This window comes from Talpa occidentalis, unplaced genomic scaffold (assembly GCF_014898055.3).
Source record: "Talpa occidentalis isolate TD23 unplaced genomic scaffold, MPIMG_talOcc4v2.1 talOcc4.10, whole genome shotgun sequence".
NCBI classification, from domain to species: domain Eukaryota; kingdom Metazoa; phylum Chordata; class Mammalia; order Eulipotyphla; family Talpidae; genus Talpa; species Talpa occidentalis.
Genome location: NW_023600993.1, coordinates 98,837,629 through 98,862,659, shown reverse-complemented (window position 1 = coordinate 98,862,659; position 25,031 = coordinate 98,837,629). Strand labels below are relative to the sequence as shown.

Here is a 25,031-nt window from a genome sequence, read left to right as displayed (position 1 = left end):
TATATATATATTTCTGGCTGGAAACGTTGGCACTGGGCCTACTGTAGACAGCATTAGCCAAAAATGATCCCTTTGGGCCCCACCCTTTCTAAGTTTAGCTCGTTCATTCAGTCTCAGAGTCACCAGGGCAGGGTTGTTGGGTTGTGGAAGCAAAGAGGGGTGTGGATGTGGAAGCGAAGTGGAACTCTGGAGCAAACATTTTGCCTTACTTTTTTGATGTTGTGACCTGTGGTTGGTGGTGTGGAGTTGTAAGTACTCTAGAAATGATTTTTGAGGGGTGGAGATAGGATAAAAATGCCCTCTAGAGAGTTTAGAAAGAGTGGAGGGGATTAGGAGAAAACATTTGTATTTTGGCAGCTGAAGGAAATAACAATAATGAAACAGGGTCAGAGCTGACTTGTAAATGGTTCCGGACTTGTTTCTGGACACTGGCAGCTTGTTTGCTGAGATAGTTATCTAGACCTTCAGTGGATCTTCTTTGTTATTTTGTTGTGATTCCCAAAGTAAACAAGGAACAACTGAGATGTTGAGGATTTTGTTGAATAAGGTGATGTTTATGTCTCTGTTATCCAGTCATTTTTAAACTTAGTGGGTTTTTTTTTTTTTTTTTGAGGTTTGCAGTCCTTTTTTGCTCTCAGCCAAAGGGAATGTGCTAGGTAGGATTCCTCAAATAACTTTATTGGTCTGGTCATTCATCTTTTTCTAAAGGTCCAACTTTAATTACACATCATCCCGAGACTTTGAAAAGTGTTTATGTAACAGTTACTCTATAGTACAACTTTTAACATTGTTAGTTTGCTGATCTCTACTTTGGTTGACTATCTGTTCTTTGTTGCTACTGGTTATTTTTTACTACTTCTGACTTAAACTTTTTCCGCTTTTTTGAAGAATGGCCATGAGAATGAAAAGAAATGTCTTTATTTTTGACCTGTGAAAAATTTAAATATATTTAGAAATATTTGGAACATACAAGATGGAAGAATACAATCTCCTTTGCTCCCCAGAATCTGCACCTTTCCTCCTTACAGTAAATTGCCAATCTAAAATCTGTTCCTCTTCATCTTCTCCATTTTTTGCTTTTAATCGTACAAATACCTTAGAATGTTCTTTGCTATTCCGAGAATTTCTCAGGGTTATGAACTTTGATATGGGCGCAGCCCTTTCTTGTTTGGGGCCTGTAACTAAATGAACCTACAGACCCTTTCTCATTTTAAGGAGAAAAGAAACAATGCAAATGGGAATTCCTTCCTTTCTTCAGTCCACTTAAAGGAAAGCTCTAAGGGTACAAATCTGAGGTGTGGCCCATAAATGGCAGTCATATTCACTTTCACCTGTGAATGGACTAATGGTGTTAGGAACCCAGCTTGCTTCCAGCATCTTATAATTTTGAGACCAGAAACCTTTCTCCTATCTCATACACTGTGGAAGACCACTCCATACTTCTAAATTTGCATTTTTGAATATAAACAGTAGTTCATAATTCTTAATATTTAGCAATAAATGTTACACCCTACTGATTCTGTTCATAAAATTAATGCGTAGAGCATGTGAATATTGTAAATCATTTAAAGACACTGAGAAAGTCACAACGCTAGGAATCTTACTATAGACCAAGGAGAAGTACACTTCTAATAAATCAACATAGCTGTATGCTCAGCAGAGCTATTTTCAGACTCGAGTAGTGGACACCAGTTTTGACTGAATATTGGCAATTACATATCATCTCTATAATTTACCTTTTTATTTTCTTTCCCTTACAACTTTCAGGTAGAACTTTAGACTTCATAGCACTGAATTAATCTGCACTGAAAGCTGTTTACCTGCAGTTGTTCACTTTTGTTGAAAGTGACCATGTCTCAAGTTCAAGTGCAAGTTCAGAACCCATCTGCCGCTCTCTCAGGGAGCCAAATACTGAACAAGAACCAGTCTCTTCTCTCACAGCCTTTGATGAGTATTCCTTCTACTACTAGCTCTCTGCCCTCTGAAAATGCAGGTAGACCTATTCAAAACTCTGCTTTACCCTCTGCATCTATTACATCCACCAGTGCAGCTGCAGGTAAGCTTATAAATCCAAGTGTCTGCTGTTTCCAATGTTTTCTTAGCCTGTTTTCTGATCTGATAAATAGATTGCAGATGTAGGAAACTCCCACATTTACCTGCAAGAAGCAGAAGAAAATTATTATAACCCACGCTTCTTATCCCAGCTAGAATACACTTTATTGCATATTGTGTTGCTGAAGGTCTCAGTTGATAGAGCATTTAAAGTGTGAGAAAGACATACTTTCTTGGCAGGGGAGTCATCAGCATCACAAGGGTGGTTTTCCCCGGGTGAGGTTTATCCATCACACTCGGGGTGTGCTGACCCCAGCCATTTCCCCAAATGCGGGAAACTTGACTGCATAAGTTGTGGTAGTAGGGGACTGCGTTCGTTACTTTCCCCTGAAAAATAATAAATATATAAGAAGGAAAATAAAAAAATAAGCCATTAAGCCTGGTCTACTGTAAAGTGGTGAGTGGAAGAAAGAACTGAACAATAAAAACCACTTCAGATATTTATTGTTGTATTAAAAATTCTGCTTTTAAAATTATTTCTCAGAATTGACAAAGAAGTCTTGTTATGTGTAAGCCCCCTTTTTCTGTATGTCGTTAAGATTATATCCCAAGGGGGTAACCAGATTTACTAGGAAGCAAAAGAGTATGTTGGCGTTTCTTAATTTTTATTTTGAAAAAATAAGTAAATTGAGATTTCAAAGGTAGTTTAGCAGTCGTAGTGAGGACCAGTTAGCAATTGAACAAAGCAGAGATTTTTTTAAAAAGGAAATAAGCTTAGCATCATTTAAATCTGATTTTTAGGAAAATGAAATGGACTGAAGGTAGTTACTGATTAGAAAAGACTTAACATTTTAAAAAAAAACCACCCTCAAACCAGTATTCTGCTCACCAAAGTGACAAACAAACCCAGTTACATAAAGGGAGTGTCAATGAGGTGGTCTCCACACCAGGGGCACCTATGGCAGGTTCTTTTTGACCCTTTCTTGTGCCTGACAGTTTCCCTTGCATTTCCTCCTTTGTCCTCTCCCTTCCTTTCCTTTGTGAAATCTGTTCTTAGAGTATTAACTTCCCCACTCAGCTGCATGGCATCCATCACACTGCTGCCATACTCCCTCAGGCTGCTTCACCACATAGCACTCTTGACCTGTAGTCCACAAGAGACTTAGTTTTCCCCAAATTTTGCCATTTAAAACTATATGAAAAGGAAATTGTACAGTCCTTTGGAATTGATTGCTTTTTCTTCTAATGTGTTCTGTCCACATCCTATTGACTTTAAACCCCCTCCCACAAGGCCATTTTATTTTACTTAAATTAATTGTCAGAAAGAGGTAAGGTCTGGGGATAGCAACCTCTGGTGAAAAACTTAGGGGGACACCCCAGGAATGAGTCGTCAGCTGAGTGGAAAGCAACAATTGTTGTTAAGAGAAATGGTATTGACATGCTGAGTTTTGTGAACTAACAAGCAGGGTACAGCTAATAGCTGTTGCGGTAACCACTGTGTCTCTGCTCAAAAGACCGCCTTGTTTATTCCCTTGGTTGATTTTAATAGCAGTGCTTCATCTGACTCCAGCTCTTGCTGGCCTGCCGTGGTTTTGTTCTGCTCTCTCTCTTGAAGACACACCCTCTATTAGGTCACCTGACTTCAGTGAGTGCAGAAAGACCCCAGTTGTGTCTTCAGGCATGTGTCCCCCAGTGTGGTTTGCAGTTTTGCATCTGTGCTGCTCTAAATCCTTAGACCTTCGATGTGTTTTCAAACTCTTTTCTTATATCTCTGGGAGAGCAGCAGTCTTAAATACTGCTAGTTGACTTCAATGCTCTTACATTATTTTTCAGTTCCTTCTAACATGGCACACCCCAAAGAGAAAACCCCAATGTGTCTTGTGAATGAGTTAGCCCGTTTCAACAAGATTCAGCCTGAGTATAAGCTTTTGCGTGAGCAAGGTCCAGCTCACTGTAAGGTAAATATTGTCCATACTGCTTGTGCATTTATAACCCACCAGGAATGTTTTTTCTGTCTTTTTATATTGTTGAAAGTGGTGCTGTGATTCAAAATTTGTATTTTCAAATTGCTGAGATTGTCTTAAAGAGATGCAAAAGTATAGAGTTCTGGTGAGTCACTACTTTTCTCATCCTGGCAGAATGGGTCCAAGAAAAGATAGACTTCTTTGGGGGTTAATTGGCTTTAAATACTCCACTGAGTGTGTGGTTGTTTAGGATTCTGAATAGAGACCATTTCCAAGCACCTGCGAATGATTGCCTATGTGTTTTCTGGGCTCTGAGCCTCCTGGCTGCCGCCCGCCTCTGGCTCCGTTCCTGCTTGTTTGCATGTGTACCTCAGGCTGGGCAGCAAAGGAGGTGACCAGGAAATCAGCCACTTGTTAGTGATCCAGGTAAAAGTTTTGGAGATGAGAGTTGGAAATTACTCTCAAAATGAGTATTTTCGTTTGTTTAATTTCAGTTATCCTTGTTATTCCACTTATCTTAGAGATTGAAAGACTGACTGTAATTAGAAATTCCACAATTCAGGTATTCAGTCGTAAGCTTGTTTGAGTCCTGTGCTAGTGTACCTCTTGGCGCTATCTTCTGCATCGGTAGTAAGAGAGGATGTAGTATGAGAGAAGGAACTGGGTCTCCTGTTTCTGGTCCTTGCTTTGCAGTAAAGATAATACAATTAAGGATGAATTGTCTCTTGATGTCTTGTTTTTCTTGACCTGCAAACCTCAAACCATGAACGATCTCAAGTTTCACCTTTTATTTGACTTCAAGTAACATTAGCCACAACCATAATCAGGCACCATAGCATTGCAAGATTAGGGAAGGTGTCTTTGGGGTTTGAATCCTAGTTTCTTACTAGCTGTGTGAACTTGGGCAAGTTCTTTTAAATCTCAGTTTCCTCATCTGTAAAATGGGGATAATAATACCTACCAAATAGGTTTATTGTGAGATTTGAATGACAGATTGTATATTAATGTGTGGAGCACAATGCCTGGCACTTAGTAGATGTTTGAGAAATGGTAGCTATTATTATTAAGTAATTGTGGATTTGAGAGAAACAGAATTTCCCATTCACATGAAGCTAGTTTTAATATTTGAAAGCTTAATTATATTTGAAATGTTTCTTTATGTTTAGAAGGCAATTAGTCATTTTCTGTAACTGTTCTATTTCTTCTACAGGGTTTTTTTTTGTTTTTGTTTTTGTTTTTTTTTTTTGCAGAGCTTAACTTTGGGATTCCCTTTGTTAACTGTTTTGGTATTTTTAAAAATATGTACTTTCTCACTTGAACTTTTAATACTTCAGGCAATTTGGCTGTGTTTATAACCACATTTTTTTTTTTTAACTTTCAACTTGTTCAAAGAAAAAAGTTATTCCCGCCTAGGTAACTATTTAAAAAGTCCGGGGTCTGGTGTTCTTTTAATTTTATCAAAACCAGGATTCTAACCTTGCTACCAACCCTCCACCCAGAAGGCAGCAGAGTGGCAGCAGCGTTGGACGGGGAGAGTCCTGGAGGAAGGCAAGACTGTTAATAATTTTTTTTTTTTTTTTTTTAGCATTTTCCCTTTAGTGTCTTTCCATGAAAGGACCATGAAAATTACCCAGGGATTGCACAGCACTGCAGACTTCTGCTGTTTTACTTCTCAGGCCAGCCAGGGCTTTGAGTTCATGCTCTTGGTGCTTAAATGAGTAACCTTGTGAGCTGCAGCGTGCATACAGGAGATCCCTCATGTTTCAAGAGGGATGAAGGATTATTTAATTTTTTTCCCTTTAGTGGAAGCTGTGCACTGAGGGAATCCTGAAGTTAAGACCTACAAGAAAAATTAGCTGTGAAGGCAAGTTGGCCCCTTTCCCTTCAGCACCAGATTTTTTTCTACCTGTTTATACGGTGCTCAAATCAAGGTTTCTCATGTAAATTACTTGTAAAGGAAATGATGTCCAGTGATAAAGAAAAGCAGAAAAATATAAGCTCAAATTGGTTTTGCTAAATTTAAAGTAGTGTGTCTCAAACTTTGGGTGCATTACAATCACTTTGGGAGCCTCTTAAAAATATGCAAGCTTGGTTGCCCCTATTTAGTCGGAATTCCTGGGCTTTTCCAGACTTCCCAGATTCTTTCCATGCACACCAAAGTTAAAGATCACTGCGCTAACATCATCCATTTTTTCCTTCTTTTTTTAACAGAATATCAACAGCACTGACAGGATTAACAGTACTGATAGGATTACATAGATTAATTTTAAGGATGGGATGTGTGCTTGGGTTACCTTTATACTTAAAAAGCAAAACAGACTGACCGTCATCAGTATTTGTTAAGGACAAAATTGACTGTTTTGTATGCAATTTTTTTTTTTAAGATTTATTTATGCATACAAGAACTGGGGTACAGGCCAAGGTGTGGGGATGAGAGGATTCACCAGAGACAGAGCGGGGAACAGAACAGGCAGACTGACTGAAATACACTGCTGAGGGGAGCAGCGGGTGAGGCAGGAGAGGTCTGCTGCGCCATGCGGGTAGTAGCTCCCTAGCCGTCCGGGGGATCGAACTTGTGCTGCAGAGGCTAGAGGCTGCGGACAGCTTCACAGTGCTGTGTTTACCAGGGAGGCCCTGGATGCTTCTATATAAATGAACTTAGAAACTTTTTTAGATCTTTGCTTGCTGTAGACTTGATTTTCCTCTGAAAGTGGAGGCAGCTTCTGAAGAGCAGTCTAGGAAAATAGAGGGCATTGTTTTAGAACCCGGCTAGCACTCCCAATTTATGTAGGTGTTTTTTTTTTTTTTTTGGTCCTGATGGTGATGTGTTTTCAGACAGTTCACAAGCACATCAGAACAAACATTGTCTTAATTTGTATCAGATACTAATGTGTGTCTAAGTATGTTTGTTAAATTCTCCCATGAGCAGTAATTGGAAGACAATTATTATTTTGATGGCTTCCAAATAATCAGTGTCTAACATTTTAATACATACACAAAACATTTAAAAATTAGTTTCTGTGCTTACCCCCATCTTCAAAGCAGTTTTTTTCATGAAGTGCTGTGCAGTGCTAATCAGTGATACAGATATCTTTTTGTGTTTATAAAGACAACAGAAAAGGGGTTGAAGGGATAAATTATGAAGCTAATGACCAAGCCTTTTAAACCATGACTATAAAAATGTTCAAGGTCCAAGTGACATCTATAGTCAACATCAGGTTTCATGAATTGAGAGCTCACAATTTTCATTTGTAGGTGTTTACAGTACAGCTAACACTTGGAGATCAGAACTGGGAAGCTGAAGGAACTAGTATTAAAAAAGCCCAACACACAGCTGCTGCCAAAGCTTTGGAAGAAACAAAATTTCCTAAACCCATAGCCCGCCCTTTTCGTAGCGAAGGAAGGAATCCAGGTATTATGCGTGGGCCAAGACAGGTTCCTTTCAAAAGTGTGTCTAGAGGTACCCTTTTAGTATGTATTGAGTTCTTTCTCAACTAACGTGTTGATTTTGAAAGCACAGATTCTGCACTACCAGTGGCAAATGCTTATCTTTTCAGAATTCTTAACCTCCTCTGAAGCAGTGGTTCCCAACCTGTGGTCTCCTGACATCCAGGGAGGTCGTCATGGGGATGCCAGGCTTGGGAGGGGTGCCACCAGATGACTTATAAGATTCCAGAAAAGCTTAATGCAAGTATATTTTTTCCCTCAAAAAAGTTTTAATTGTCAAGAATGTAGATTTTAGTTGAAATTGTTTCAACAGAGTTTGGTAATATCAATTATAACATGTTGATCTGAAATCTTGATTGTCAGTTCATGTCTCCTGATCATTAAGAATGAGAAAATAAATACAAATCACTGGATAATATCCCTGCAAACAAGGGACCCAAGCAGGGACGATGCTAGTAAAGAAGAGTGTCTGGTGAAAGGTTGGGAACCACTGACCTGGCGGGTATGGCAGTCACTACCTTGAGCACTGGGGTCACCCTGGACCTTTTGTGTGTAGGAGTGAATCCTGGAAGAACGTGGTCACCTTTTGTTGCTTATGATTTCTTTGTAGTATTTCTTCAAATTCACTATCTACTGCAGATAACTTTTATGGGTCAGAGGTGCTCTTAAAGTTGGATTCAGGTTATACTTAAAATGCAACTATATAAATTATGTAAAAAATGTAATTCTGATGTTAGCAAGAGAGAGGTCAGCTACTCATGTGACTCTGAATTTGCACCCAAAGTTATTCTTACAAATTTTATTCATGTGCCAAATTTAGTTGAACTGGTTATAGTACAAAATAAAGTCTTTTTTATTTTCCCCTAAACTCATCCTAAAGAGGCATTTTAAAGTGATTTCTGTGTGCATTTAAATTGAACTTTGCCATTGCTAGTGTTACTCTGTGTTTGCTGTGAAAGTGTTGTTTTTTAAATGTGATTGTGTACTGACTCTAATCTTTCCAGGCTGGTTTTTTTAAATGATCCTTAAACGGTTTATGAATTAGATTAATTGTGAGGAAAAAAGAAAATGAATAGCATGTTATTTTCTAAAGTTGATATTTATGAGATGACAACCCAAGATAAATGTGCTTCAGTTGTATATGGATGCAAAACTCATTTTCCTCATAAGCATTGCCACAGGTTAAACCCCCTTACAAATATCAAGACTGGAAAAAACTCACTATTTTGTGGGCCTTCTCTGACTTCTCCAGACAGGATCTGTATGCCTCTGCCCATATTGGTCTGCTGCTCTCTGTATAACACACTTTCCATTGTGTTGTAGTTCTTTGTGTTTTGTGATCTTTCAACTTCTCTGGGCAAGAATTTCACTCTTTCAATGGCAGCAGAATCTTTCAAGCTGTTTAACACAATGCTTTGCATCCAGTTAGTACTTAATAAATGCATTGTTCTATGAAATAGTGTGTACAGACATACTTCTAAGTGTAAGCCAATAACCCAGTAAATCAGCACAGTCAAAGTTATATTGGTTAACTTTTCCCAAACAATAAATGATTTGGACAGTCACATGTGATTTTCTAGTCATGGAATTTGATATGTATTGAAACTTCTGACAACTGGAAGGCGTGGCTTTCACTCTTTCACTGATAACATCTTGTGTTAATTTGTTGCTCCTAATAGTTTACAGTGTATTTTGTGCTGTTGACTGTGTATTAATAACTAGAAATGGCAGCAGAATCTTGGATTTCCTCATGTACTTAGCAGTGAAGCGCTTAGACCATTTCTTGAAATGCATCGCGAATCCATTAGTAGAAAGCATGCTGCCTTTTACTTTAGTGACTGTTGTTCACATGTTAGAAAGAAACTAGTTCTTTGTGTTTATTCTGTATTGCAGAAAGCATAACTCCTACCGTAGAGCTAAATGCACTGTGCATGAAACTTGGGAAAAAACCAATGTATAAACCCGTTGACCCTTACTCCCGGATGCAGTCCACCTATAACTACAACATGAGAGGAGGTGCTTATCCCCCAAGGTATGTCTTTGTTTTGAAAAATGCTGAAAATACATCTGATCTCTTTACATAGACTAAAATCTGTAGATGTGGAATGGAAAGTAGTTTTGTTTTCTTTGGAACTGCCAACTGTTGACGTCAGTCTTAATTGTGCTAATACCTTTGGAATTTTGTCTTGATGGTGTCTTTTTATTATATTAATTTTTTGTTTTAATTTATATTTTTTACATAATTGTGTATTCCCCATAAAATTCCCACCGCCAGTTCACCTGGGAACCAACACCATAGTTCCTTGTGCTCTTCTCTCCCTGTTCTGATCCTTCTCCCATTCTCCCTCCCAGGATGTCTCTGATTCATGGTTGCCTGCTAGTTTTTTAAAATTATTGTTCTTTTTTTCTTTTTACGATTTGTTTATTTATGCATACAAGAGCTGGGGTACAGGCCAGAGGTCTGGGAGGTGAGAGGATTCACCAGAAACAGTGGAGAACAGAACAGGCAGAGTGACTGAAATACACTGCTGAGGGGAGCAGCGGGCAAGATAGGAGAGGTCTACTGCACCATGTGGGTTGCTCCCTGGCCAGCCGGGGATTGAACTCGTGCTGCAGAGGCTTCGGATTGCTTCACAGTGTGGTGCTTAACGCCTTGTACCACCAGGGAGGCCCTATTTTTTTTTCTTCTTTTTTTAAAAAGATTTATTTATTTATTTATTTATTTATTTATTTATTTATTTATTTATTTATTTATTTATTTATACATACAAGCACTGGGTACAGTCAGAAGCGCGGGAGGGTGAGAGAATCCCCCAGAGCCAGAGTGGGGAGCAGAGCAGGCAGAAGGACTGAGGTACACTGCTGAGGGGAGCAGCAGGCGGCAGGAGAGGTCTGCGCGCTATGTGGGACCCTCCTCCGGTGGCCGGGGAGTAGCCAGGGATCGAACCGGCCCCACAGAGGCTGTGGGTAGCTTCACAACCCAGCGCTCAACCGCTGCGCCACCGGGGAGGCCCCTATTTTTTTCTTGTTCCCTTATTTGGTTCCCCTATATTCCTCCTATAAGTGAAACCATTTGATATTTTACTTGTTCTTCTGGCTTATTTCACGGAGCATGATCCCTTCTAGCTTCATCCATATTGCTGCAAATGGCATGAGTTTGTCTTTTGATTGTTGAATAGTATTCCATCATGTATTTGATGGTCTTTTAACTCCCATAATTAGAAAGGGCCTGAGCACATTCCTTGCCAACAGTATGGCTTGTGCTGCCCTCAGCAGTCTGGTTAAAGATCATCCTTGTAACGGCTTTTTGTGATGGAGTCATATTTGAACATGATTCTGCAACATGTTCTTTAGTCTGCATTCTTAGATTTCTTTTTTTTTTTTAAGATGTATTTATGCATACAGGAAATGGGGTACAGGCCAGAGATGTGGGGGGTGAGAGGATTCACCAGAGGCAGAGTGGGGAGCAGAACAGGCAGATTGACTGAAATGCACTGCTGAGGGGAGCAGCGGGCGAGACAGGAGAGGTCTGCCGTGCCATGTGGGTAGCTCCCTGGCCGGGGATCGAACTCGTGCTGCGGTGGCTGTGGATAGCTTCATAGGTTGTGTCTTAACTGCTTGTGCCACCAGGGAGGCCCAGCATTCTTAGATTTCTTAATTATTGTTAATGGGGTACTTTCTGACTTTTGAACGTGTGCTTTGTAAATAGCCTTGGAGTGCAGGTGCAGTAAAATATATATTTTTTAAAGATTTATTTATGCATATAAGAACTGGGGTACAGGCCAGAGGTGCAGGGGCTGAGAGGATTCACCAGAGACAGGGTGGGAAACAGAACATGCAGACTGACTGAGATACACTGCTGAGGGGAGCAGTGGGCAAGATAGGAGACGTCTGCTGCTCCATGTGGGTTGCTCCCTGGCTGGCTGGGGATTGAACTCACGCTGCAGAGGCTGCGGATAGCTTTCACAGTGCTGTGTTTAACCCCTTGCGCCACCAGGGAGGTCCTGCAGTAAAATACTAATTGAAACCTGAAAAAGCCAAGCATTAAAACCTTGGGTTGGCCATCGTAAGAAATTAGTAGGTAGATGGATCATCAAAATGGAAATCTTTTTTTCCCTGTCCTCCTGGGCGGGGGGTGGGGAGGGGGCAAATCCATTTTAAAAATAACAGCCTTTGGAAAGTGTTTTAATTTTAATGTATTTTCTAATCCAGTGTGAGTATAGGAAACCAGGCTCTGCCAGGCTATAGGTTGTTGAAATTTCCACAAGTGGAGGCTCTTTCTAAATGACTTCTGCTTAAAAATTCCCAGCCTTTTCTGGAGACATGGATGTGTGAATCATTCTCAGAAAATAGAAAATATAGAGCAAGTTAAGTTTCTGTCTCAGTCAAAGCTTAACTCATTTTAGATTTTGTGAACCTGGATTAGTATTATAAATTGCATGTGTAATTTGTAAATCATTTTGTTTGATGCAACGTAAGTTTAAGTTGCTGAACAGTAGTTGCTTATACTATGGCAGTTCTAATCCAGTGTGAGTGTAGGCAATCTCTGAATATTGACGAGAAGTCATTTTTGGCCAGCAGACTCTAATGTGATAAGGAACCATGATGAAGGAAATAGCTGTAATTTGTGAGAGAATTTAGAGGTGGTTTATCAATTTTGACTGTCATTTTCCTAACCCCCTTTTATTTTTAGGTACTTTTACCCATTTCCAGTACCACCTTTACTTTATCAAGTTGAACTCTCTGTGGGAGGACAGCAGTTTAACGGGAAGGGGAAGACGAGACAGGCTGCGAAGCATGATGCTGCTGCGAAGGCCCTGCGGATCCTGCAGAGTGAGCCACCTCCCGAGAGGCCGGAGGTGAGGAGCGTGGGGACTGCCCGGCCTGTGGGGCCGAGGGAAGCTTAGCTTAAACCCAAGCTGTTTTTCTTTTTCTTTCAAAGAATTTGCTGTCTGCAATTTTTGTTACTTGATAGCTTTGAAGATTTTGTATCTTGTAGCATTCTTGTCTTTTCCTCCTCCCGTTTAAGAAGATGTCTGAGTAACAAAATCAGATTCCGCCTTTTTCATTCTGTGGTGTAGCTTTGAGTGAACACGCTAGAAAGATTGTGACTCAAGATTGAGTTGTGAAGAGCATGCGTGGATAAATTCTTAAGTGCTAAAGATGATGCTGGTCAGAATCTACTGTGATTTATGGGTCCAAGTTAGAGAATTTCTGACACCATTTTGACCAGCTACTCTTACTATACTAAAGTGCCAATTTCTGTCTCTGCGTAATAAACCGTCACAAAACTCAGTGGCTTAAACACCTAGGGGCATTTTTATTTGCTCACCGGTCTGTAGCTTAGGCAGGATTTGGCAGGAGAGCTTGTCCCCGCTCTGTGTAACTGAGGCAGCTGTGAAGGGCCTGGAGGATCTGCTTTCGGGGTGGTTCCCTCACAGGGCTGGTAGGTTGGTGCTGGCCGTCAGCCAGGAAGTAAGTGGGGCCTCTGGCCCATGCAGAGTTCACCACCGTTCCTGTACTGTGGCGAACCTGTCCAAGGGTGAGAGTCCTAGAAGATTGGAAATGGAAACAGCTGCCAGTTTCTTAAGGCCTGTGCTCAGACACCAGCATGGGCACATCCCTTCTGCCATGTTCTCTAGGTCCAGTAGCCACAGAGCTGAAATTCAAAAGGAGGAGATATTGAATCTTGCTTTTTTTTATTGACACAACATTCACATAACATAAATAATACCAGCTTATGCATACAGTTCAGTGACTTCAGTCCATTCAGAGTGTTGAGAACCCCACTTAAGTATGAAAGGAGTATAAAAGCTTTAGGGGCTATGTTTTAAAACTACTATGATAGGGAAAGGATTTTATTTTATTTTTTTTAAAGATTTATTTATTTATGCATACAAGAGCTGTGGTACAGGCCAGAGGTGCCGGGTAGGGGGGTGGTGGTGTCAGAGGATTCACCAGAGACAGAGTGGGGAACAGAACAGGCAGATCAGCCAAAGTACACTGCTGAGGGGAGCAGCGGGTGAGTCAGGAGAGGTCTGCGGCGCCCTGTGGGCTGCTCCCTGGCTGGCCGGGGATGGAACTTACGCTGCAGAGGCTGCGGACAGCTTCATAGGTTGCATCTTAACCCTTTGTACCACCAGGGAGGTCCGGGAAAGGATTTTAGCTCCATGTGACTAAATAGGGATTTGGGTCTTAGGAAAGCAGTCATTATTCCATGCCATTGAAGGGCTAAAGCATTTGTGGATCTGTCTGGTAAGGCAGAGTCTCAGCATCACAGGTTCAGAAGAAGCTCACTAAATAGAAACATTGGGACTTGGTGATTCTGTATGATCACAGCAGGAAACCATACCTGAAAATATCCCCAGGTGGTATTTGACTTTTCCTCCTCAGGAAACAAGTTCACAAAGATAATATCTTGTGCACAAGCTCCATCTTGGGAACACCGGGCTGTGTGTGTGGCGACAGGTATGAGCCTGCTCGGTTGGCAGGGCGCTTTCTGAGGCTGATGTGTCCTGATGCCCACCAGGGAAATCCAGCTCAGGATGGTTCTGTGTGGATTCCTCGCCAGACAGGAGGCCTTTGTCTTTCTTTTGTTACATTGTCTTCCCTTTTTCAGTGCAATTACACTTTCTAAAGCAGATGATCTGCTTCTCAGGTCCACTAAGGACCATATTAGAGAAGATTTATTGAAATTCAAGGGATGAGCTTCTCATTGGTGAGATTTATTAAAATACTGAAGTAGTATAATCTGAGTCACTTTGGAGGCTTTTCATTTTTTATTTGATTCTGGTGCTAATCAGTGGAGTAGGTATTTCTAGGCTCCTTCCGAGCCAGCAGTTCGTTAAACTATTGCTCAACACTGACTGATATGTGGGTTGTCACTTTTGAAGTGATTCTGAAAAAATCAAGAAAATTGATTGGTCCATCCCACACGATTCTAACAGTAGGTCTAGGTCTAGACTCAGGAATTTGGCTTTTTCTTTTTTTCTTTTTTCATGAGCTCTTAGATTTATTCTAAAACATGGTCAATGTTTGGGAACCTCAGGTCCTGAGTATTATCTGTGCATCCCAGGCAGTTCCTTCTTGGAAGTACTCGCAATATTGCTGAAAAGATCTTGATGCTGATCAGCACTGGAAGGAGCAGAGCGGCTGTGGCAGACCTGCTCCCTCAGGCTGTGTTTTCATGGGCTCCTCCTTTCTTCCTCTTTGCCTCCTTTCTCATTGAATATATAGTTCAAAGTAGAGACAGGGCCCTTCTAAAGTGGCCAGAGACTGGCCTACACTAGTGCCTCCAAGATGAGAATCATTAACCAGGACAGGACTTTTTCTTTGAAGTAATAAAATACTTGGCCTCCTGCCTAAACTAGCTGCCCCCTGATTTACGACTCCTTCTGGTGGCTGGGTAGTAGGGGTACTACTACCGGGACATGTCTATAAGATAACTCATTTATAAGCAACGCATGTGAACAATAAAAATTTCTTAATTCAAAAAAATGACTAAATTTGCCACTCATAGATAATCACTGTAAGCATTTCGGTGAATGTTAGTACAAAAACGAGCATCTAGTCCATGAAAATGGGGTGATATCGTACCATAATCACTTTTCCACTGAAGTGTTGTGTTACGCCATTTACTAACAGCTCCGTGGAGGACTCGGATTGAACGTGCATCTTTTTAATGGCTGCTAAGTGTTCCATTGTGTGAAGATACAAGTTTGTTTTTTCAACAACAAAGGTTTGATTCCCAAGGTTGTTTGCAGTTTTTCTGGTTATAATACATAGTGAAAAACACTGTTAAACACTGTTAAATCTTTGTGTGTGTCCCTGATTGTTCTTTTGAACCACAGTCCTGGAAGTAGAATCGCATGATTCTATATATGATCTAGTTCTCCATCAGAGAAGTGGTACCATTTTATACCTCAGCTAACATGGCATGACCAGCCTGTTTGCCCATGGCATGCCTGCATTGCAAATTATCATTTTAAACAAATTGTCTGCTTGGTGGTTGAAATTTGTAGAGCATGTGATTGTTTGGTGGATCGATTCCTCTTCTCTTGAACATAGCTAGTGAAGCTAGCCGTTTCTTTTAAAAGCAGGTGTAGTCTGGTCTCTTGGTTACAGGCATGAATGAAGATAGTGGCACTGCCCCACACCAGTTGAATGGAGCTGACAGGTAATTAGCATGAGTATCATAAAAAAGTACAGCAAGCGCTAGGATGGACAAGTGTGATGAGAGTATAAGATGAGTCTGTTACTCTGTCTGGAGTAAGGGTGGTGTGTTCAGAGAGTCCCCTCTGAGGAAGAGTGATTTCAACTGAGACTAAAAAGAAGTGAAAGGGCAGGGGAATGAACATTCCCAACAGCCTTGTAGTCATGATGATGACTTTCACTCAGTGTCTGAGCTGTTAAGAACAAGGTGGTCATCGTTAAAGGGTGAGTAGGAGAAAACACTAGCTAGCGAATGCCCATTCTAGGGAAATAGTTAAATACGTGGGAATGTTTTTCCAGGAGGTGCTAGATTGTGGCAGTCTGTGTACAGGAGCATGAAAGGGCTGTAGCTGTTGAGTAGGGGGAACCTGGCCCAGGGGTTTTATTGTGTGGATAGTGTGATCTGGTTTGTGTTTCAGTAAAATAAAGAGCCAGTTCTCTGTGTGCTTGAATGTGCATAGTTTCTATCTTACAAGTAGTTTTCTCCTGATGATAGAGGTAGAAGACAGGTTTTTAAAAACTGTGCTGATAAAAGGTTTTTTAAAATGCTATTCCTGTAGAAATAAATAAACGCCACTCTTTATGGTCTTGAATCCTTACTGTCACTTAATTTCATGTTAAAATAGAACTAAAACCAAAATTGGAGATCTGTGTTGCAAGTAAATGTGACCATGTTATACCACACTCGCATTTTCATTTTTGAGCTGCTTTTTCAGGCTCTGGAAGGCTTAATATTGCATGACTTCTAATTCTTTTTTAGAAGTAAGAGATCTTACAAAATACAGATAGAAAACACTTATTTTTAGGAATGGAATAAAACTCATCCTGCCTTGCAGTGATCATGTGGGTCCTTTAGGTCCTTTTATAGTTCTTTCCATTGTGCAATCTTAATTTTCCTATGTTTTGAAACATTTTGCTGTTTGTCATCCTACATATCACTTCCGTGTTATTCACTGGGTGTTCCCAAGTATGCTAAGCAAGACTAAAGAATAAGAAAATGGAAGAATGATAAAATCCCTAGGTCCCTGGTATACAGTGAAATCATTGTCATTATTGCATCGATGTTCTTAACTGCGTTGCTTAACACAATGCATCATCTTTCAACATACATAAAAGAAGATCAGAGACACCATCTTTCTAGTCTGCTTTTTGCTTTCTTTGAATCCCATGAAAATTCAGGATTTTTCTTTTCCCATCTGTTACGGAAGAAAAAGAGAAGAAAATGGACAGAGGAAGACATTCTGTTACTAGCCAAGCCAGAAGATGAGTGCAGAGAGACAGGTAGCAGCACTCAAGGCCCTGATGATGATGGTGAGATTGAATATCTAGTGAAATCTCAGATGATGAGTCCTCAGATGGTATCTTTCAGGAGTGTTCCCAAACTCAAGAATTGATGGGTGAATAATTTATTTCTGTGGTGTGCACAAGGAAATGAACATTCTCTTCTGTCAGTCTTTTAGCGGGAAAGACTTTTTCACACAATATTTTGTGACAAGAACCTGGACCATCCTGTTTTGATCTTTATCAGAAGAAGTATGTGTAGACAGCATTCTCCCGTCTTCCGTGTTTTGCCACCAAAACTCATTTCTTGCCAAAAGTTAAGTGGACAAATGCAAAAGGAGGCATGTGTCTCCCAAGGTGTTCGGAAAGAAGTAAAGGAAGTAATAACCAAAAAAACCGATGAGATTTTTCTATGGGGGTTAAGCTAAACATGAGAGCATTCTGTAGCCAAGATGATGTGTCCTCAACAAAATTAGGAGCCAGCTTCAAAAGTAGTGGTTTGACAGGGATCAGTGGAAGGAGGAGAAGTCGTGATAACTGGGCCCTGTTGGAGGTGGCGTCCCAGCCTGGCTGCGTGGCGAGTGGGCTGTGTGCTTGGCGGGGCACGCCTGTGATGGGCACTGCGGGCACGCACACCTTCTAGACTGTGAACGTGGACTAAAAACACGGGCTTGCTATTTTAAATTCTTGTGAAAATCTTGTGAAATGCATTTCTGTTGTCTTTATTTTCTATATATTATTTGTATAAAATGGCTCTTAAATGTAGAAAACTGAAAAGGGCCTGTTGGAGGCAGGTAGTAGTAAGTGGTGATGACTAGTTTTTCCTAGCATCGTGAGGGTTAAGCTTGGTTCAAAGTGTTTTTTTCTTTTCTCAGTGATGCCTAGATTTTATTGCTGACCCATACTACACTTGCCCGTGTTGCTTGGAATATATTTGGATTTGTTTGGAGTCATTTACTGCTTCCCCCATTGCAAATTTTGTCTAGTCCAGATGATATGAAAGTTATTCATGTAAAAGAGCAATTATAATCTCTCTCACTCTTTGGTTTTTGTTTTATTTATTTATTATTTATTTTTTACATAAGAACCAGGGTGCAGGCCAGATTCGTGGGAGGGTGAGAGGATTCACCAGAGACAGAGCGGGAAACAGAACAGGCAGACGGATGAAACACACTGCTGAGGGGAGCAGCGGGCGAGACAGGAGAGGTCTGCTGCGTCATGTGGGAACCTGTGAACAGCCTCACGGCACTGCGCTTAACCACCTGCACCACCAGGGGAGGCCCACTCTTTGGTTTTTATATTGCCTTTTTTTTTTTTTAAACTGGCTGCTTTGTCCCTGCTGAAACTTCTTTGGCAGCAAAGGCTCAGAGCAGTGAATCTCAATCCTTTTTGCTTGTAAAATCACCTGGGCACATAAAAAAAGGAGTACAAATGCAGCAGACATCCAGGCCCTACCTGCACTCACTTGTCAAGAGTGGAGCTCCAGCCCCTGCCTGCGGCGCTGCCGTGGGGACTTGATGCTGCACCGCTCGGGCCCCTTCTGACCTGGTTTCCTGGTGGCCGACCATTGTTTTCTGCTACCCTCATGTGAAACCATACTGTATAAAATGTGGCTTTATATGGTAGCATTTCATTGCTATGTACTTTTAAGTTTGAATTTTATAATGCAGATAAAAGCTATCTGAGAATGATTTTATGTGAATTTTCAAAGTACAGAATTGCACCCCATGTTGTTTTCATCCATTAAGAAAATGGCTGGGAAAGAGAGTCCCCACGGTGGACTGACCACACCCTGCCGTGGGGAGAAGAATAGAAGCCTTCCTTATTTTCCTTGAAGAAGAAAAAAATCTGATGTCAGTGGAACGCGTTGCCATTTCTTCAATCCAGCACAGTTGCCTGTTACATTATTATCTATACTTTTTTGTATGTTTGAAGGTATAACTTTAAATAATTTAGAGTTTGTAATTTAAAGTGAATATTGAAATGAATTAAGTCGGTATAAGAAAAAAATGGAAAATTTGGGTACATGCATGGTAATTGAGGTCTGATGTGTATCAGCGTTAGCACGCAGTTTATTTCAGAATTTTGTTCTGGTTGCTTGTAAAGAGAACGTTCTCATGATACATATACAACAAGAGTGGCCTGGTTTTTTACAGTGCAAAAAATCTTTTTGATATTCTTCAGCTAAACAGATGTTCAGAAAACTTTGTTGTGCACAAAATGAGTTAACCTGTTAGCAGAATTAATTGATGACTTCTAGTGTGTTAATATTTGGCATAAAATATTTTTTGTTGCTTTTTAGAAAACTAAGATAAAATATAAAGGTTGCCATCTCCCCTGTTTTTAAATGTACAGTCCTCTGACGTGAAATAGTCTTAGTTGTGCAACCATCACTGCATCTGAACTCTCACCATACCCCAAGGAAGCTGTCCACTTTACACACTTCTGCCCGTCTCCCTCGGTCCCACGTGCCTGTTCTGCTTTCTGTCTCTGTGCACTTGGCTGTTCTAGATCACTTCGTACAAGTGAATATTTGTCCTCTGGTGTCTCACCTCATTTATCATAGTGTCTTCAAGATTCATCTGTGTTGCAGCATGTTTCTGAATTTTACTCCTTTTCAAAATTAAAGCTGAACAGTTTATTCCATTTTATAAACATTCCATATTTTGTTCATTCATCTGCTGATGGATTGTTTGGGTGGTTTGTACCTTTTGGCTCTTGTGAATGGTGTTGCTGTGAACATTGATGTCCAAGGATCTGTTTGTGTCTCGGCTGACAGCTCTTGTGGGCGTGCACCTAGGAGTGGGATTGCGGCAGCTTAGGGCAATGTTTTGCTTTCTGAGGAGCTGGCACAATTTGCACAGCAGCCACAGCGTTGTGCCTTCCTGCCTGCGCCGCCAGCAGTGCACACTGTGTCCTCACCTGCACTCGCTCTTTTCTGTTACTTGATAATAGCCATTCTTAGGAGCATGAAGTGGTGATTCGTTATGATTTGGACTTGCATTTCCCTCACGATCAGTGCCTTTGAGTGCCATTTCACATGCACTTTGGCCATTTGTGTGTTTGGGGAGGGAAATACCTGCTCGAGTCCTTTCCCCATTTCTAAATTGGGTTGTTTGTGTTGATGAGCTGTAGGAGTTCTTACATATTCTGGGCAGTAATTCTTTCTCAGATACACAACTTGCAGATATTTTCTCCCTTTCTGTGGGTTATCTTTACTCTTTTGTAGTGTCCTTCAGTGCACAAAAGTTTTTTTTTTTATTTATACAAGCACTGGGTACAGTCAGAAGCGCGGGAGGGTGAGAGAATTCACCAGAGCCAGAGCAGGGAGCAGAGCAGGCAGAAGGACCGAAGGACACTGCTGAGGGGAGCAGCGGGCGGCAGGAGAGGTCTGCGCGCCATGTGGGACCCTCCTCCAGTGGCCGGGGAGCAGCCGGGGATCAAACCGGTGCTGTAGAGGCTGTGGGCAGCTTCGCAACCCAGTGCTCAAACACTGCGCCACCGGGGAGGCCCAAAAGTTTTTTTTTAAAATAGATTTGTTTATACAAGCACTGGGTACAGCCAGAAGCGCGGAGGGTGAGAGAATTCACCAGAGCCAGAGCGGGGAACAGAACAGGCAGACTGACGAAATACACTGCTGAGGGGAGCAGCGGGCGGCCGGAGAGGTCTGTGCGCCGTGTGGGACCCTTACCTGGTGGCCAGGGATCGAACCGGTGCTGTAGAGGCTGCGGGCAGCTTCGCAACCCAGCGCTTGACCGCTGTGCCACCAGGGAGGCCCAGTGCACAAAAGTTTTTAATTTTGAAGTCCAGTTTATTTTGTTCTCGAGTTGCCTGTGCTTTTTGCTGTTGTATCAAGAAACCATTGCCGGATCCAATGCCGTGAAGCTTTTCCCTGATACTTTCTTGTAGAGTTTTAGTGTTAGCCCTTACCCTTAGGTCTTTAATCCATTTTGAGTTAAACTTTGGATATGGTGTGAGGTAAGGGTCCAACTTCAGGTTTTTTTTGTCTGTGGATATCTGGTTTCTCAGTACCGTTTGTTCTGACATACTTTTTAAAATTGTGTGTGTGTGTGTGTGTTTTAGTTTAAAACTTTAAAAATTCCATACCAAACCTCTGAAACCCCAGTGACCTGAAAGCACTGTGCTGGAAGCTTTTTGGTCTTAAGGATTCACTTATAAAAAGGCAGGCCCTCTTTCTGCTTAGGACTTGAGCAACTAAAAGGGTGTTTAAGTTAATAAACTGCCAGAAATGTTATGCAAAGAGTTTTGAAAAGACTGAGGAGGAAAAACCAGATTGGAAGGGAAGCATCCCAACGGGAGGAGCTCTGGCAGTGTGTCTGGCTTTAACTGACTTGTGCAGAGTTATAGTTTTGCTTGTATTCATGGGTTTTGAAACAAAAACCTTAGAATTTGTTTCTTTTAATCATAGCTTAAAATATTAATGTAGTGTAAATCGGGAATCCACTTAAGGAATGCACAGCAGGTAGTCCTGGGTAGCCTCACACCTGCCTCCTCTCAGGTAGTTCCAGCCTTAGAGATGTGATTTTTTCAAGTTCTTTGAGAAGAGTCCTGGTAACATGAAGGAAAACGCAACTTTCTTGCCATGTGTTGGGGGACACTTTGCTATTAGTGTGCTTCTTACCTGGTCTCTCATTGTCCCTGCAGCGCAGTGTAGAGTACCTGTCGTCAGCAGTCGCAGCAGTCTCTCTCTTTAGTCCCAGTTTTGGCTGGAGGGCTGTGAACGGACCATGTCTCAGGCTTTGTTCAGAAGATTTTATTCGCACCTTGCATTTTTGCCAGCAGCACTAAGTATGAGAGAGATGGCAGGTTTATAATTTATTCCATGGCATCCTTATTAAAAAAGTGCTTCTCAGCGACCTCTGTGCGCATAACGAACCATACTTAGGTGGAGACACTTATATTTTGAACTTGCCATGTCCCACACAGATGTCTGTATTTTGACTTTTTCCGCAATGTGGCTTGCCAGTCCTTGAGTGCCTTGGCAGTCCCTCTTCCTGCATTGTGGCACCGAGCTGCCCTGCGATTAGAATTATGCTGATTCATACCCAAAAGTCTATTCTGTGTGGTGTTGATGGTGGATTTATGAGGTTCAAACCAACCCAAGTTTGATAGGACACTAAGTTGTTTAACCTTTTAAATTCACTGACATGGTGGTGTGTGCGGCCTCAGTCACAGGGTGCTCCACCCACAGAGCCAGGGTCAAGTGCTTTTTGGGTTTATTGTCATAGCTGGGATGTTGATGGCTTTCATAAGAGTTAACTATTAAACAGTTATTTTCTCTTTAGGTGAATGGAAGAGAATCAGAAGAGGACAATCTCAACAAATCTGAAATAAGTCAAGTGTTTGAGATTGCACTTAAACGGAACTTGCCTGTGAATTTCGAGGTGAGCTCACTTCACGTGTAGAACTCTGTGTGACAAAATATTGTTGGTATTCGTCATAGGGATTTTTTGCTTAAGTAACATTGGGGTAACACTCACATACTTAATGAAATCTCCAAATTTAAGATTCAGACTTTGTATTTAGCAAAACGATTTGTATTTTCTTCTAGGAGTCGTTGACTCAGGGCAGCCCTGGGGTGCTGGTTGTCATGGATGGTTGCATTTTCTAGAATGTTCTGAAGAATGTTCTGATTATGTTTACATAATCAGAGCCTAGAGGCTCTTTTTTTTTTTTTAATTATAAAGATTTATTTATTTATTCATACAAGCACTGGGTACAGTCAGAAGCACGGGAGGGTGAGAGAATTCACCAGAGCCAGAGCGGGGAGCAGAACAGTACACTGCTGAGGGGAGCAGCAGGCACGGCAGGAAAGGTCTGCGCGCCATGTGGGACCCTCGCTGGTAGCCGGGATCGAAACCAGCGCTGCAGAGGCTGCGGACAGCTTCGCAACCCAGCCTTCAACCGCTGCACCACCAGGGGAGGCCCTCTCCTGGAAGCTCTTTATTTTCATTACATTCATATCTCAGAGGCATTGTTTCCCCCCAAAGTATTAAGAATCTCCTTAAGTGTTCCCTAAAAATCTTGTTAGGTGGTTGTTAAAAGGAGAGGTTTTGTCATTGTCTGCAGTCTCCTGCTCCCTTCCACTATTCAATAACCCCGTTTGTTGTTGGAAACTTGACAGTATAAGAACAGTGGTTAACAGGTGGTTCAAAGTGGAAAGCAAGGTATATTTGGTCTGTTTCCTTTAATGACTTGATAGGTCAAGAGGGAAGAATTTCTAAAAAGTTTCCCTTAATGACTGACACTTGGAAAATTCTTTTACTAAAGTCTTTTGATTTCCATGTTTGGTTATACAAGGTTGTGTTTTCATACAGAATTCTGTTAAATAACTCAAGCAAATTTCTGTGTCAGTTCTTTGCTCTTTCAAAGTTATAAAGAATATGTATTTCATCTTCAAGAGAGATTTAAACTCACATTGTTACTTCAGGCAGATGCAATTTGAATTTTGGAACATTGATTCATAGATTTCTTTTGGACAGATTTATTTATTAATTTTTTAAAGATTTATTTATTCATACAAGCACTGGGTACAGTCAGAAGCACGGGAGGGTGAGGGAATTCACCAGAGCCGGAGCGGGGAACAGAACAGTCAGAAGGACCGAAGTACACTGCTGAGGGGAGCAGCGGGCGGCAGGAGAGGTCCGCGCGCCATGTGGGACCCTCGCTGGTGGCCTGGGAGTGAACCCGCGCTGCAGAGGCTGCGGGGAGCTTTGCAACCCAGTGCTTAATCGCTGCGCCACCAGGGGAGGCCCCAGTTTTATTTATTTTTTAAGATTGATTTATTTATGCATACAAGAACTGGGGTACAGGCCAGAGGTGGGGGGGATTGAGAGGATTCACCGGAGACAGAGTGGGGAACAGAACAGGCAGATCTACTGAAATACACTGCTGAGGGGAGCAGCGGGCTAGACAGGAAAGGTCTGCTGCACCATGTGGGGAGCTCCCTGACTGGCCAGGGATTGAACTGGTGCTGCAGAGGCTGCAGGTAGCTTCATGGTGCGGTGTTTATTAACCCCTTGCGCCACCAGGGAGGCCCTAGACAGTTTGTTTTAAAGATGACTGTCCTATAAAACAATTTTGTAGTGTTTTGCAATTACAGGTGATCCCCAGATTTCATGCCTAATTTTCATAGAACATATATACCATCTCCTGTTAATGCTGCTAGCGCCCTAAACTGGCCTCAGTTCAGTCATTAATCCATCAGTTTAGTGATGTTGATTCCTGCATTACCCCAGGCCATTGCTTACCTGCCTGCCCAGGGGCATGAGCGGGATAGGACTTTGGGCTGCCACCACAGGGCTATTCTGCACCCCCTATACCCACCCCTATCCTGCCGTGGCGGGGAACACCAGGCTTACACTGTCCCCTCTTGGAGTACAGAGCACCAGTGGGTCAGGACGGTATCTTCTCACTGGGCCTTCCATCTCTTCTAGCCTTTTTCACTTAGTTGGCAGGGGTGGAGGTTAAGGAAGGACAAACAGAATGATAGGGCCAGTTGTTGGGTGGGAACTAAGTGTGAACTTAGTTTCCCTTAGTTCCCCTAAGAAGCCAGGGGGTCTCCCCAGGTCCATACTTATTGCAGGGAAGGTAAGAACTGCTCTCTTTTGCTTCTCAGTTGTTGTTAGTATGGCACAGGAGTGGAATTTTTAGAATTGGAAGCAGGGATGCCAGAATTGTAGGAGTGGGAAAAGCCTGACCGCCCACATTACCTTGGAGTCACAGAAGTGACTTCTGGGGCCAGAACTTGTCACCTGTTCACACTGCTTGTTGCTCAGCCTGAGAGTCACAGAACTTTTGGAAACTTAGTGAGGCACTGCCATTTTACTTTTTGGGTTTGTGAGCTTTCGGGTCTAGATTGCTTCTGTCCGCCCTTTTTAGGTTTCAGATGTGACTTGCAAACCTGTGTTCAGGAACACGCACCCTAGAAGGAAATGGTCAAGTAGTCACGTAAAGGAGTGCGTGGGCGCGCCCTCTGGTGGTGGAGCTCGTTAGAGGAATGTAGAACTATCTTTTGTGGCGATGATGACGTTGAGTTAAATGAGTAATTCTGCT

The 25,031-nt window shown here is 41.8% G+C and overlaps 1 protein-coding gene, 1 long non-coding RNA gene and 1 other non-coding gene across 16 annotated transcripts in view; 2 read left to right on the top strand and 1 right to left on the bottom strand.

Moving 5' to 3' along the window:
- STAU1 (staufen double-stranded RNA binding protein 1) overlaps positions 1–25,031 on the top strand; it is a 75,099-nt gene that overhangs the window by 38,590 nt on the left and 11,478 nt on the right. For 4 of the 13 annotated variants that reach the window (XM_054698141.1, XM_037500033.2, XM_037500024.2 and 1 more), the window contains exons 3-8: positions 1,768–2,056; positions 3,886–4,010; positions 7,272–7,428; positions 9,357–9,495; positions 12,157–12,322; positions 22,262–22,360. In XM_054698141.1, coding sequence (XP_054554116.1) covers positions 1,852–2,056; positions 3,886–4,010; positions 7,272–7,428; positions 9,357–9,495; positions 12,157–12,322; positions 22,262–22,360 — 891 coding nt within the window. In that variant the 5' untranslated portion in view covers positions 1,768–1,851. Of the gene's footprint in view, positions 1–1,767; positions 2,057–3,885; positions 4,011–7,271; positions 7,429–7,453; positions 7,477–9,356; positions 9,496–12,156; positions 12,323–22,261; positions 22,361–25,031 lie in introns of those variants that run through there. The other 9 variants (XM_037500070.2, XM_037500060.2, XM_037500104.2 and 6 more) reach the window with 7 other exon arrangements.
- Positions 926–22,571, bottom strand: LOC119236316 (uncharacterized). 2 transcript variants are annotated; one of them, XR_005123029.2, is made up of 4 exons: positions 22,457–22,571; positions 21,598–21,760; positions 12,796–13,122; positions 926–2,156 (listed from the first exon to the last, which is right to left on the bottom strand). It is a non-coding gene; the product is annotated as an uncharacterized LOC119236316 (long non-coding RNA). The 2 variants fall into 2 exon arrangements; XR_005123028.1 differs by lacking the exon at positions 926–2,156 and having other exon boundaries at positions 12,748–13,122.
- On the top strand, positions 2,278–2,442 carry LOC119237779 (U1 spliceosomal RNA). The gene has a single exon (XR_005123424.1). It is a non-coding gene; the product is annotated as a U1 spliceosomal RNA (small nuclear RNA).